The sequence below is a fragment of the Conger conger genome, chromosome 1 (genome assembly GCF_963514075.1).
Source record: "Conger conger chromosome 1, fConCon1.1, whole genome shotgun sequence".
NCBI lineage: Eukaryota > Metazoa > Chordata > Actinopteri > Anguilliformes > Congridae > Conger > Conger conger.
This window is the reverse complement of record NC_083760.1, coordinates 4,624,249-4,637,564: the sequence shown is the minus strand read 5'-3', so window position 1 is coordinate 4,637,564 and position 13,316 is coordinate 4,624,249. Positions and strand designations below refer to the sequence as shown.

Below are 13,316 nucleotides of genomic sequence, written 5' to 3'. Positions count from 1 at the left end.
GACTACTAATGCCTACCCAGCAAACTCATATCATGGTTGCCTTATTCCTGTTCACACTCGGTTGGAAGCAGAGCATGCTAATTATCGTCGCGCAACGACACGATTTTGATTGAAATAAAATCCGCACAGCCGTTGGGCCCTTGAGCAAGGCCCTTAACCCTGCATTGCTCCAGTGCCTTTTTCTTAGGCACTTTGTGTTGCTTGGTTGATTCGGCTGGAGATTATATTGTCATTAACAAAAAATCTCCCCTCCCTCCCCTCTCTCCCCTCTCTCCCCTCTCCCCTCTCCCCTCTCTCCCCCTCTCCCTCTCTCCCCTCTCCCCTCTCCCCTCTCCCCTCTCCCCTCTCTCCCCCCTCTCCCCTCTCCCCCCCTCTCCCCTCTCCCCCCTCTCCCCCCCTCTCCCCTCTCCCCCCTCTCCCCCCTCTCCCCCCCTCTCCCCTCCCCCTCTCCCCTCTCCCCTCTCCCTCCCCTCTCCCCTCTCCCTCTCCCCTCCCCCCTCCCCCCCCCCCCTCTCCCCCCTCTCCCTCTCCCCCCTCTCCCCTCTCCCCTCTCCCCCTCTCCCCTCTCCCCCTCTCCCCTCTCCCCCTCCCCCCTCTCCCCCCTCTCCCCCCTCCCCCCTCCCCCCCTCTCCCCTCCCCCTCTCTCCCCTCTCCCCTCTCCCCTCTCCACCTCCCCTACCTCTCCACCCCCCCCTCCCTCTCTCCCTCCCCCCCTCCCTCTCTCCCTCCCTCCCCCCCTCCCTCCCTACCTACCTCCCTACCTCCCCCCCCCCTCCCTCCCTACCTCCCCCCCCCCCCTCCCTACCTCCCCCCCCCCCTCCCTCCCTACCTCCCCCCCCCCTCCCTCCCTACCTCCCCCCCCCCTCCCTCCCTACCTACCTCCCCCCCCCCTCCCTCCCTACCTACCTCCCCCCCCTCCCTCCCTACCTACCTCCCCCTCTCCCTCCCTACCTACCTCCCCCTCTCCCTCCCTACCTACCTCCCCTCTCCTCCCTCCCTCCTACCTACCTCCCCCTCTCCCTCCCTACCTACCTCCCTCCCCCTCTCCCTCCCTACCTACCTCCCTCCCCCTCTCCCTCCCTACCTACCTCCCCCTCCCTCTCTCCCTCTTTCCCTCTCTCTCTCCCTCCCTCTGCCTCAGTCGTTCATTGACCATGGCCGAGTCCCCTGCACCTCTTCGCTCTTCTTCTCCTGCACTCGAGTCTGGTCTGAAGGCCCCGTTTCGGACACAGGGAGGTGGGGTTCGGGGACATCAATCCGGGTCTCGGTCACGGAGAGAGAGGGCTCAGGGCCTCCAGGCTGCTGCAGTTCTGTTCTGCCGCTGGAGCTACTCAGGTCTTCCACTGCGGCTGGTTGGTATACGATTCTCTGTTCAGCCCCTCGTCTCTTACTGCAGTGCATCCAGACTGCAAGGCCAAGGCAAATGCAGCTGAAGAGCACTGTCGACACGATCCAAGGCACTGCTCCTGTAGTCTCTCCTGCAGAGGGAGGCAGGCCTAAGAGAGAAACATGGAGACAGAGGGCTCAATTGGGAGAAAATGCAGCAGAGCACACAATAAGAATAACAAATAGTCATTCATAGTCATGAATTCATCTGCCAAATGCCAATAATGTAAATATTAAATACAGCTGCCCAGCAGCAATGCCGGGTGTTGAACCCCCACCATCAGGCCACACGGTGGCGCTAGAGATCCAGAGTGTCTACGCCGTCATCCATTAACATGCACCTGAATGTGACGATCACATCAGAGGTCAGAGGTCAGAGGTCAGAGGTCACAGGCAGAGTCACCGCAGTCAAGGACCTTTGGTTCAGCCACACATTCAATCTGGAGCAGCAGCTCAAGCACCACACCCTGACCCCAGCTGACCCCAGCCGACCCCAGCCGACCCCAGCTGACCTGCCACTTCTGCCCTGCCTGCGCCAAGAACGGACCTTCCCGGATAATCATCTATATCTGTCATCTGCATAATTACTATTTGCAGAATATATAATTTCATAATTAATGATTGAATTCATTAATTTAATTTATTTCTATATTACATATAATACTACTGTTACGCCCACTGTTTGCCCAGTGCCAGCCAGAAGCAGAAGGGCTCACCCTCTGAGTTCGGATCTGCTCAAGGTTTCTTCCTGTTAGTCCGGTTTTTTTCTTGGCACTGTCGCCCTAGGCATGTCATGTGTCTGTGGCAGCCATTTTGACTCCGGGGAACAAGGTGCAAGATGGTGCCGCTTCCTGTTGGCAAGAATCTTGGCAAAGAACCTTGGGGTGACTCTTGATAACTGCCTCACCCTGGCTCCACAAGTATCCTCCACTGCCAGAACCTGCAGGTTCTTTCTGTATAATATACGCCGTATCCGTCATCTCCTGACAGAGAAAGCCACCCAGCTCCTAGTCCAGGCGCTCGTCATTTCCCGCCTGGATTACTGCAACTCCCTCCTAGCCGGTCTCCCAGCGTGTGCCATCAAGCCCCTCCAGCTGGTCCAGAATGCTGCAGCCCGCCTGATCACCAGTCAGCCCAGGTCAGCTCATGTCACCCCGCTTCTCATTGGCCTCCACTGGCTTCCTATTGCCGCACGCATCCATTTCAAGGCCCTAGTGTTGGCATTTCAGGCTGCTAAGGGGACTGCCCCACCTTACATACAATCCCTGATCACTCCCTACTCCCCAGCTAGACCACTCCGGTCTGCCAGCTCTGGTCGCCTTACGGTTCCCTCTCTACGTGCACCTGGCGGTCGAGCTGCACGTTCACGCCTGTTTTCCGTTCTGGTTCCTCAGTGGTGGAACGACTTGCCTACCACTGTCAGAACAGCAGAATCCCTCCCCCTATTTCGACGCAGACTCAAAACCCACCTTTTCAAACTCTACCTTAGTCCTCCCTCCTGATTTCCCCTGCCCCTCCTTTCTGATATCCCTATCCTTGTCTAACCCCCCCCACGCCAACCTCTGATATCAAGACCCATTCCACTGAGAACGCTCAGCTTCCATCGACTGAGAGCCGCCTCTGCTTCACTCAAACAGGCACATTTCACACAGGTGCCATCAGCTCTAGTCTGCCTACTGCTAAGGAATGATTTGCCGTAGCAGCACACCACACAACCAGACACTTCTGCTAATGCACAAGGGAACTGCATTTGCCTGTGAATATTCGACAGTCCCGGAAAGGTTCTGTGGCTGATGCTTCAGCTAGTTTACCCTGTATTACCCTGTTACCCTTACCCAATTACCCTGTATTCACCCGATGGCTTAAAGCACCCAGTGGACTAAGAGAGCACCAGTAAGATGCCACGCCCTGGGTCAGGAGGAACACAATGAGCTTCTCGATGATACCTGAGATTTGTAGAGAGACGATGCTAATGGTCCTGTTGGTCTCAGAATCAGTCACTGTGTAGACCCCGGCATCCTCCGGTGTTACACGCCTCAGCAGAAAGGTGTTTTCCTGGCCCAGAACCTCACATCTCTGACCACAGCGCTCCCCATATGTGACGTTAGCGTCGACCATCAGCACCTCGTCCAGACCAGGGCCTGTGAATGTTACCCTCACTGGGTCTGTGGTACGGAGCCGTATGGAGAGCTCTTCGCCAGCCTTCACTGTGAGGTTCTGGGGTGGGGGGTCTGTGAGGGCAGAAACAACTTTTACATATTTGCAGGTTTTCATTTTCATGGACATTTGCAGGGAATATGAACATATCATCAATACAACACATGATCAATAGCAGTATGCTAGTAAAAAGGTAAAGAATAACAATACAAAGCAATATATGGCATCCAAAAAATCTGAAATATATCAAGCAATATTCCTGTAAATAATGAAATATTTCCCTCCAACAAAAAATGAAGCTGTAAAGTGTGTTTTACCTGTAACATGGAGCCTGGCAGAATCTGGGTTCCCACTTTCTTTTGGACTGCTGTAGAAGCACTGGTAGTGGCCTTGATCTGAAAAGCGTGTCTGTTTGATGGTTAGAGACAGGTTTCCATGGAGAGCCTGTTCTGGGGAAACTGAAGCTCTGCTCTCAAACCCAGGCCCATAGGTGATGGTGTTGTTATAGCGCTGGTAAACTATCTGTCCATCTCTTTTCCAGAGGATATCCAGATCAACAGCACGCGCTCGTTTACTAATGCCCCCATAGCAAGGCAGATTGGCAGACATTCCCAACGCTATGGAAACACTTCCTGGGACTGGGAGAGAGGGAAAAAAAACCATGTTGCTAGGAGCAGATGAAGGGCTGGATGCAGCATATTGCAAAACAAACTATGGTCTAAGGATTTTCAACAGGTTGAATACTAAACAAAAACCTTTTTGGTGTATGACTGAAAAAACACCAAAAACATTCATTTAATCTGTAGGGGAAAAAGGTGATATGCACTGACTAAAAATAATTTGTTTATTTTCCGACTATGCAGCTGGAATAAACGCCATTCCAGTCCCAAACCCACTCCGGGTTTGAAGAGTGAGCCAGCAAGAGCATAGCACCCTTACCATATGACAGCGCCGTGTTTGAAGCCTAAAAGCTGCCGTTCTGCTTAGGAGACAGAGGTAAGAGCCCAGGCTTCAACCAGTGCTGCTCACTACTCAGGGTGGGTCATTCCTCTATTTGAATATTCTTTGGCTCAAAAGCCAGCACACCATGTGGCTCTCCAGAACTAGGAGTCAGGACCAATGAACTACAGTATAACTTCTGCTCAGCATACAAACGGCTAGTGGTTTGGTATAAAAATGAGTAAGTAGCATTTTAGTGATTGAAATTATCTATTAACTAGAAACTATTATTAGACTGAGGATGGAACCACCAACCTTGCGGGTCCCAGTCATGTACCTTAACCACTACACTACAGGCCACCTTAAATACTGAAAGCTTTCTTATTCCTACACTAAGGAAGCGATTGATTACACCCGACTAATCAGAGACAGCGGAGAACTGTCCAATTATTTTCGGGCCCGGGGGGGGGGGGGCTATGTATAAAAAAGGGACACAATTCCTCCACAGATTCACCTGATATGGATGTACATACCCTTAAATTAAAGGAGCCAGTGTGCACTTTAACCTCATATGATCGGCTAATTAGTAGTTATAAAGACCAATTTAATTCTGTTTTTATAATATAGTCAAGTATAATGTCCTTTTTTTGTTTAATGATGTATTACTGTATTACACAGTTATTGTTTCGCTTGTTTAATTGCTCTTGTGAAAAAATTAGGGGGTTATCAATTAGTTCAACCTGTTTAATAGTAGGTACTGATTTTGTATTTAGTAAAAAACTGAGAATAGTGAAAACATTTAAAAATCACCCTAGGTCGAGAATTATAGCACCACCAGCACCACATTTGGTGGTTTGGAGTCACTATTTGCCAGTGTGCCAGCTTGCATGTGAATCAACCAGGTGAAAGTCAGACCAGGTGAAAGTCAGAAAAGTGGCATATGAATGTACAAAATCCAAAATGGATGCCAATTCAAGATGGCAGCGAACAAAACAGAAATCCATATTCATAGAGAGGGGACTAGTGAGGTTAGCCATTTTCACACATCAACATGAAGTGATTCTTAGAGATATTTACATTTCTAAAAAATGTTGAGCTCTATAATAACGGTGATATGCACTTACCAATAACGACTAGTTTCACTTCTTTAAGAAGGCTCCCCTTGTCCCGGCATTCATAAGACCCTTGGTCGTTGTACACCACAGGACTGAGGACAAGGCTGTAGTTTCCTGGCTGCTCCTCACAGACGGACTCCACCCGTCCCTCAAAGTCGGGTCCTGGGGAAATGCATCCAGCGTGGAGTTTGGCCACAAGCAGCCGGTGAGAATGCAGATGCTGTTCAAAATACCATTCCACATCCCTACGGGGCGCTCCACTGCAGGTGAGGGTGATGGGGTGGCCAACGTTTGCATATTTGACTTCAAATTGAGACACAGCTGGCATGGCTAAGAGAGGGGAAATGAGAGCAAGAGGGAAACCGAATCAGTCAGAATCAGAACAGAGAAAACTCACAGGGGTTTAAATGCTTACTTAAGACGAGTGACACCATACATGAACAGTGGAGGGTCTGCAGTAAAAGCATTATTGGTCTAATTTTAATAATTACTTAAAGAGATTTTATTTTTATTTCTCCATTATAAACCATTTTAAAGTCATTGTCACTGGCTTCACATTGCTAAATGTTTATAAATAAATCTCTTTTTATGAGATTTATCCTTGATCGAGTGCCTATAACTTTTAGTTTTAAAATGTCACTCACCCACTTTACCTTAAACAACTCATCTGACCTTTTTAAAACACTGTTTAATTTACGCAAAATGCAGCATGTGGCCTACTCACCCAACAGAAGTCCCACGAGAACGTAAAAATGTGGAAATCCCATGTCCGGGTCGGAGTCACTATTGAAACACCTGCAATGTCATTTTGGAAGAAAATAAAACTGTTAGCTCAGGTAAAATGAATGTGGCCAATAATGAAAATCACAGTGTTCCAAACGCCAAGCTAGCGCACTGTGTTCCAAACAGTGAAACTTTCATGACGAATAAATATGAAATTACTTCCAGATCATCTTTGGCTAAACTATCCTCTGAATTAAATGGTTGATGCTTTCAACCGTAAACTGACGGTCATGCATGACAAAGGAGCTCCCTTGTGACCTAAAGCGATCCTGGAGAAAAACTTAACTTGAGGTCCACCGTAGCGTTCCGAAAGATAGCATTGCCACCTACAATAAAGCTGTTCGCACAGAGAACTCTTTTTTTTTTCAGTAATTACTAATCCCGCAATAAACTAACGTAAACGGTATTCCTATTTGTTTGCTGGTTTAAGCATCCATGCAGAATATGCTCTTTGAGCAGAGTGTTTTTTCGTTTTGTTTTTTTGTCTTGCAAAATAACATTCACGATTTATGCAGTTCTTTTTCGGTAAAATTGTGCCATTACATTACATTACATTATTGGCATTTGGCAGACGCTCTTATCCAGAGCGACGTACAACAAAGTGCATACCCATAACCAGGGATAAGTTCGCTGAAAGACCCTAGAGGGAAGTACAATTTCAACTGCTACCTGTACAACAAAGATAAGACAAGGGCCTTTTTTTTTTTTTTTTTTTTTTTTTTGAGAACAAAGAAACAAACAAACAGAGCAAAAGTGACCAAAGTTAACTATCCAAACACTGCTTACCTAGCCAACTAAAAATACCGAAACACAAAGCAAGTCACAGAGACAACAATTAAGGTTCACAGGGAGGTAGGGAGGGATGGAGAATGGTCAGTGAAATCTGCCCGTTTTTGTGCCGTCGGGGTCCAGCATTTAACATTGATGGAATGCTGGTAAAATGAGCGCTTAAAAGCCACAAAAACAGTCATTTTGTCACATTAAAATTCCACCTAAGCAGAATTATCGTCCACAACACGTTAATTTAAGGTTAAACTGAGATATTAATCATAATATTCATTGATTCATTGCTGATTTCCGGAAATACATTTTTCGGTTGTCCTCCCTACAAATGCCACCACGGAGTTAGTGAACTCGTAACATAGGCTAGATAGTACAGAGGCTAGCAGATCAAAATAAACAAGAATAGTCGCTTTAGCAAGTTCTGAATTGTTATTACCTGGGATCGCTCTTGGTGGTTTCGTTGATTTGATTTTCTAAAAGAAGACTAATGAAAGACTAATATCTAATGAAAAACAACCAAAACACAAACTCTCACCTGTTGGAACGTCAACTTCTGATGTACTATCCGGTTACTAGCTAACTGGCTAGCTCCACAAGTGGATAACGCTTAAGGGAAACCTGGGGGGTAGATTTAGGGGGGGCAGGGGGGACATGTTCCCCTCAATATTAAGAAGAGGTGAATTTCTCTCCCCCCCCCCAAAAAAACATAATGAATGATAACCTCCTTTGCAGTACAGGTAAAAATAACAGCACAGAGGGTCTAAACGCTTAGATATCCTTCTTACCTATTTTACAATTATTTCATACACCCCTACTGGACCATACCATAACTTGCCGGGTCTTCCGGCCTCGCTGACTCGGGGTTGCTATGCCTACCGTTGCGGAAGCATGATGTCATAGCTGCAAAAAAGCGAAAGCGTGGGAGTTGGCAGCTATGTAGTGTAGTGAGTCTAGTGTGAGTAGCTATCACGCTGGTTTTACCTTCAGTGTTTCTGAATGAGAGTATCTGCGGATGAGACGCTAACGTTATTGAGTTTATAACTTGTGCCTGAAGTTATCTGAGGTGCGTTAAAGTTCAGCACACAGGCGAACGTTTGCAAACAATTTAATTTTTTTCCGTTAGCATTCTGTTCGCTGTGTTTGCAAACGGTCTGAAAGATTTGCGGCGAACAATGAGTAAGCTGGACTGGGAAATGTGAAGATTTCGATTTGGAATGTTCTTAAAGGGGGCGGCACGGATGGTGCAGTGGGTAGCACTGCCGCCTCACAGCAAGGAGGTCCTGGGTTCCAATCCCCGTCGGCCGGGGCCTCTCTGTGCGGAGTTTGCATGTTCTCCCCGTGTCTGCGTGGGTTTTCTCCGGGTACTCCGGTTTCCTCCCACAGTCCAAAGACATGCAGGTTAGGCTGATTGGAGAGTCTAAATTGCCCGTAGGTATGAGTGTGTGTGTGCCCTGCGATGGACTGGCGACCTGTCCAGGGTGTATTCCTGCCTTTCGCCCAATGTATGCTGGGATAGGCTCCAGCCCCCCTGCGACCCTGTTCAGGATAAGCGGGTTAAGATAATGGATGGATGTTCTTAAAGGCCATCGAACAGTTTCAAAGCAAACATTTTCTCTGTTCGCAAAACTCAGTTAAGTTCAGTTAACCTCAGTTAAGTTTAGCTAACTAGCTGGCCCCTATAGCTGTAGCATGAGCTAAGAATAATGTAGCTACATCCATGGAGCTAATAGCATGATTTTCACTTCCAGTGTCTGCTTGGCATTTCATCAGCTACCAATATACAATGTTAATGTCATATAATTGCTTATTAGTGAACACTGATGGACAATGGTGGATGAATTGTAGATATTAAAAACCCATTTGTGCTAAAGGCTGTTGTATTAGTTCAACTGCATGACCACTTTCATTCACAGAGTCAACATGAGCAAGAGGAAAGGAGACATAAGGTGCTTTTTTTTGGTGCTAAAAGGCCTAGCTTAGGTCTTCGAGATGATAATGCAGCCTGTGTTTTCTGTGGTTGTCATGCAAGCTAAGCTGCACGAGAACTGTTTCATAATAATTATTTAATAGTTCAAATATTCACCTTTTTAACTTAAAAAGTTATCTCGTGCAGCTGGACCCATACTGATCATCAGGATAATCTGGGATGATGTTTAAGTTCCTTTTGTCCCAGATGGGCTATTTTAGCAAGTTTAAAAACATGAGACGTATAGCAAACACACAATGAATGAAGCCTAATTGTCCTCATGTCGTAGCCTGCAATACACTATCATCATCATTGCTACAAGTGATAGACAGTGAACTCAAGGTAGCAGCCGTGGTGTCAATGTCATCATCACCATCATCATGATAATAATGTTGGTGGTGGTAATTATGATGATGTTGGCCCCATGGCTGCTACCTTGAGTTTGCTATCACGTAGCAATGATGATATTGGATAGTAGGTTACGACATACTGAGGGCACTGTATGGATGCTCTGTCTTACTGATGGTGAGTTTAACATGTGCTGTTGCATTAAGGACACCGAGGGAGGTCAGGTTCAGTTGGACACTGACAGTGAACAGGCAGGCCCTAGTAGCAAAGAGGTAGGAAAGGACACTGCAACAGCTATGGAATGCATTTATTCAATTCACTCTGACCAGTGACCACAAGCAGTGATGAAACAGTAGTCACCTAATTGTAGCTATTTGTTCATTTGTATTCCTTCCTTCAGGATACTTGGCCGACAGGGGGCGGGGAGATTGCTTTCAATGCAGTTGAAGTGAGTGAAGCAATTAACAGAATTCTCTCTAATTTGATTTGTGCATGGCTTATATTAAAATACTCGGGGATCAAATGTCCACATGAATAACGAGAGCTTAAATCTTGCTAAAATGTGAAATGCATACAGGAACTACCAGTCAGTGAGGCAGAGAGGCAGGGAGAGGGAGAGAGAGGGGTAATCGAGGCAGAGTTCAGTGTTGGATTTGACATGACAGGAGACATTTTAACCTGGAGATTGTGGAAAAGGGCATACATGGGCGTTAAAAAAATCTTGTTTGTTGGTTTGAGAAGATTGAGTGCTCAGGCAGGAACAGAACCTTGAGTGAAGATCCATAGAGCCTTACCAGCCAAATCCCAGGGAGATCGAGCCACAAGCACTGTCCAACAAAGTCCTGAAATTTCAGGAGAAGTGGTTTAAGGACTTTCCGTGGTTACATTATGATCGAATGCTTAAAGGGGTTTTGTGTTTCCATTGTAATGAAGGCCTTTCATGACAAAAATGCAGCCTTTATTGCAAAGATCGATCCCGCATTTGTTAGTGTAGGATTTAAAAATTGGAAGAAGGCGATACAAAACTGCCACTCAGTTTCAGTGAGTCACCATAAAGGGAAGTCCATTGAGACACAGTTGTCAAGTGCATTGCAAAAGCAACAGGAGGAGAACAGATACTGTCTGTTTAAAGTAGTTGTTGCAGTAGAATTATTGGCCAGGCAGGGGATAGCCTTCAGGGGACATGAAAAAGAGGAGGGCAATCTTAACCAAATGTTAAAGCATCAATCAGAAACTGACCCCATTCTCGGTAACTGGCTTGAGAAGCGCAGCCATGATTACCTCAGCCCACAAACGCAGAATGAAATTCTTCAGCTCCTCGTTTGCCGAAAACCACCAAAGCGCTTCGGTGGAGCAGACAGACATGTCCCAGCCACAGCAGTTGAGTACTACAGAGGCGAGTACTTCAGCGTGTTGGACACTGTTGACTTACAGTTGAAGGATCGTTTTGATCAGGAGAAGTATGGATGTGGTTCAGAAGCTTGAGGAAGCTCTCATTACAGGTGAAATTGATGACACTTTAGTTTACCAATACCCAGAGCTGAATAGGCATGCCCTTAAAGTTGAGTTGGATGTTTAGGGCAAAACACACATACAGGTACTGTGAGGAGGCTGCCAGCATTCTACGGCAAGCGCCAGTCGAGGTTCGTAGTTTGTTTAAAGAAGTAGAAGCTCTCATCAGGTTGCTTCTAGTACTGCCTGCATCATCCGCAGAAGCTGAACGAAGCTTCAGTGCCCTTAGGAGGCTCAAGACATGGCTTCGGTCCACAGTAGGACAAAATCGACTGAACCATGTGGCTGTATGTCATATTCATAAGGCTAAACTCGACCTTGCGGATCGTAAAAAGATCTGTAAAGAATTTCTTTCTTTCAGTGACAGATGCCAAAAGGTCTTTGGATCATTTTAGGGCCCCATGTAGAGTTCAACAAGGGGGGCCTAATCTTTTATGTTAGCTGATTGTTTGTTAAATACTGTAGGTTATTCTTTGTGATTTTGACTGTCGGCAGAATTTTTTGAAAAATAGCTACAGGAGAATGCCTGAGACCCTTACTGAATTATATGCAATTTGTGTCACTATATGGGTAACCTACCTGAATGATGTCTTTTCCTTTACATAAATAAAATAAATTTACACAAGGAATTGATGCAGAAGAGGAGCAAAAAAATTCATAAAAATTCACCAGAATGCAGGAAATTAAGTTAGAGATGCTGAAAATTTCCTGGGGGAGAACCCCCACTTAATGTGTGCCCCCCCCCTCCCCCAATATTGAAATGAAACCTATGCCTCTGAAACTATTGTGTGTTTCGCTACAGCAGATTCGTCAGCCAGCCAGTTTATCTACATTTAGCGCGTTTTCCTGTAAACTCAATTTTATTTGAATTATTTGATTGAGTTTTACTTTCATAGATTAAATAAATATGTATACTATATATATAAGTATTTAAAGTTTGTCACAACATTTTGTATCATGGTTCTAAACTGCCTGTCCTCGATCAGATATTTCGCTCAAAATATAGACTTCAGAAGGAAAGTAGTTCCTGTGTAAATACATGAAAGCGTCACAACAGAGAGAATCAATATTGAGATAATGTCATCGCGATAATGCGCAACTGCAGGCTTAAACAGCAGGTGGCGACATTGCATAAAAAAACTTTCCAGTGAAAGCGAAACCTTTCTGTGAAATCATGTTCCAAGCAATTGTTGCTGTGTTTCCAGTGTGGGATGGTCATACTTTGCTATTGATTGGCAGTTGCCACCCAGCTCATTTGCATAGCTCATAAGTCAAAAACTATAAATTGTTACCAAATGAAAGGAGGTATACATTTACTTTAGAGACCCATATCTTTAATATTCTACAGTTCGGTGAATAAAATTATTTATGAACTGTAATTTTGTCAATTTTCATTGTTAAATTAATACAGTTGGATATAATTGTGATGTATTTGCAGAGAATATAAAATTGCGCACAAATTTCAATAAAAACTGTTTGCCACCAGTTGTTGCTGTCTGTCAGGTGTGGTATGGGCATGCATTGTCATAGACTGCCAAGCAGCTCATTTTTTACATTACATTACATTACATTATTGGCATTTGGCAGACGCTCTTATCCAGAGCGACGTACAACAAAACAACAAAAAAAATCATTTGCATTGCTCATAGGTCAAAAACTATAAATTGTTACCAAATGAAATGAGACGGGTGCGTGGGGGGTTTGGACCAAAAATGCATGACTCAGAAACAATGATGTAGTTAACTCCCGTCAGGGCTTTATTCAGGGAAATCCAGAGAGCGTAGTCAAAAAACAAGCAATGTTCCTACACGTAATGTCCAGCCAAAAAACCAAAGCGCAGGACCGAGGGAGAAGGCGAAAGTACAAAAAACAGCAGACAAAGACGTGGTACAGGCAGGCAATGGTCAACGAAACAAAAGTCAATAATCTTTGGTCGGTAAACAGGCTTGGATCGTAACGGGTAGACAATGGCTTGCCAAAAGCCGCTAAAGCAATGCACTGACGAACAGGAGGCAAACAATTTTGCCAAGACAAGACATGAAACTGAGCTTTATATGCAGGTGAAGACAGGTGTAGACAATTAGCTTGAGAGCAGCAAGAGAATGGAAATCAGGTGTGGAGGGTTGACAAGTTAACGAGGTAATTAGTAATCGTTACTAATAAACCTATCCTGCCCTAGCATTAGTAAATTAGTAAATGACATGCACAAGAAACGTAAGGTAACATGAACACATGATTAGAATGTTAGTATTACCCAATCCTGATCTAGCATTAGTAGATTAGTAAGCAGACAAGGGAAATTGAAACAATTAGTGTGAGTGACAGAA

The 13,316-nt window shown here is 45.5% G+C and overlaps 1 protein-coding gene across 1 annotated transcript; it reads right to left on the bottom strand.

The window, feature by feature from the left end:
- Positions 1-1,137: 1,137 nt before the first annotated feature.
- Positions 1,138-7,629, bottom strand: LOC133136610 (immunoglobulin superfamily member 11-like). Its single transcript, XM_061254251.1, has 6 exons — positions 7,600-7,629; positions 6,322-6,392; positions 5,607-5,927; positions 3,861-4,181; positions 3,333-3,617; positions 1,138-1,478 (listed from the first exon to the last, which is right to left on the bottom strand). The coding sequence occupies exons 2-6, from the start codon at positions 6,362-6,364 to the stop codon at positions 1,138-1,140; spliced, it is 1,311 nt and encodes a 436-aa protein (XP_061110235.1). The 5' UTR covers positions 6,365-6,392; positions 7,600-7,629.
- Positions 7,630-13,316: the final 5,687 nt, after the last annotated feature.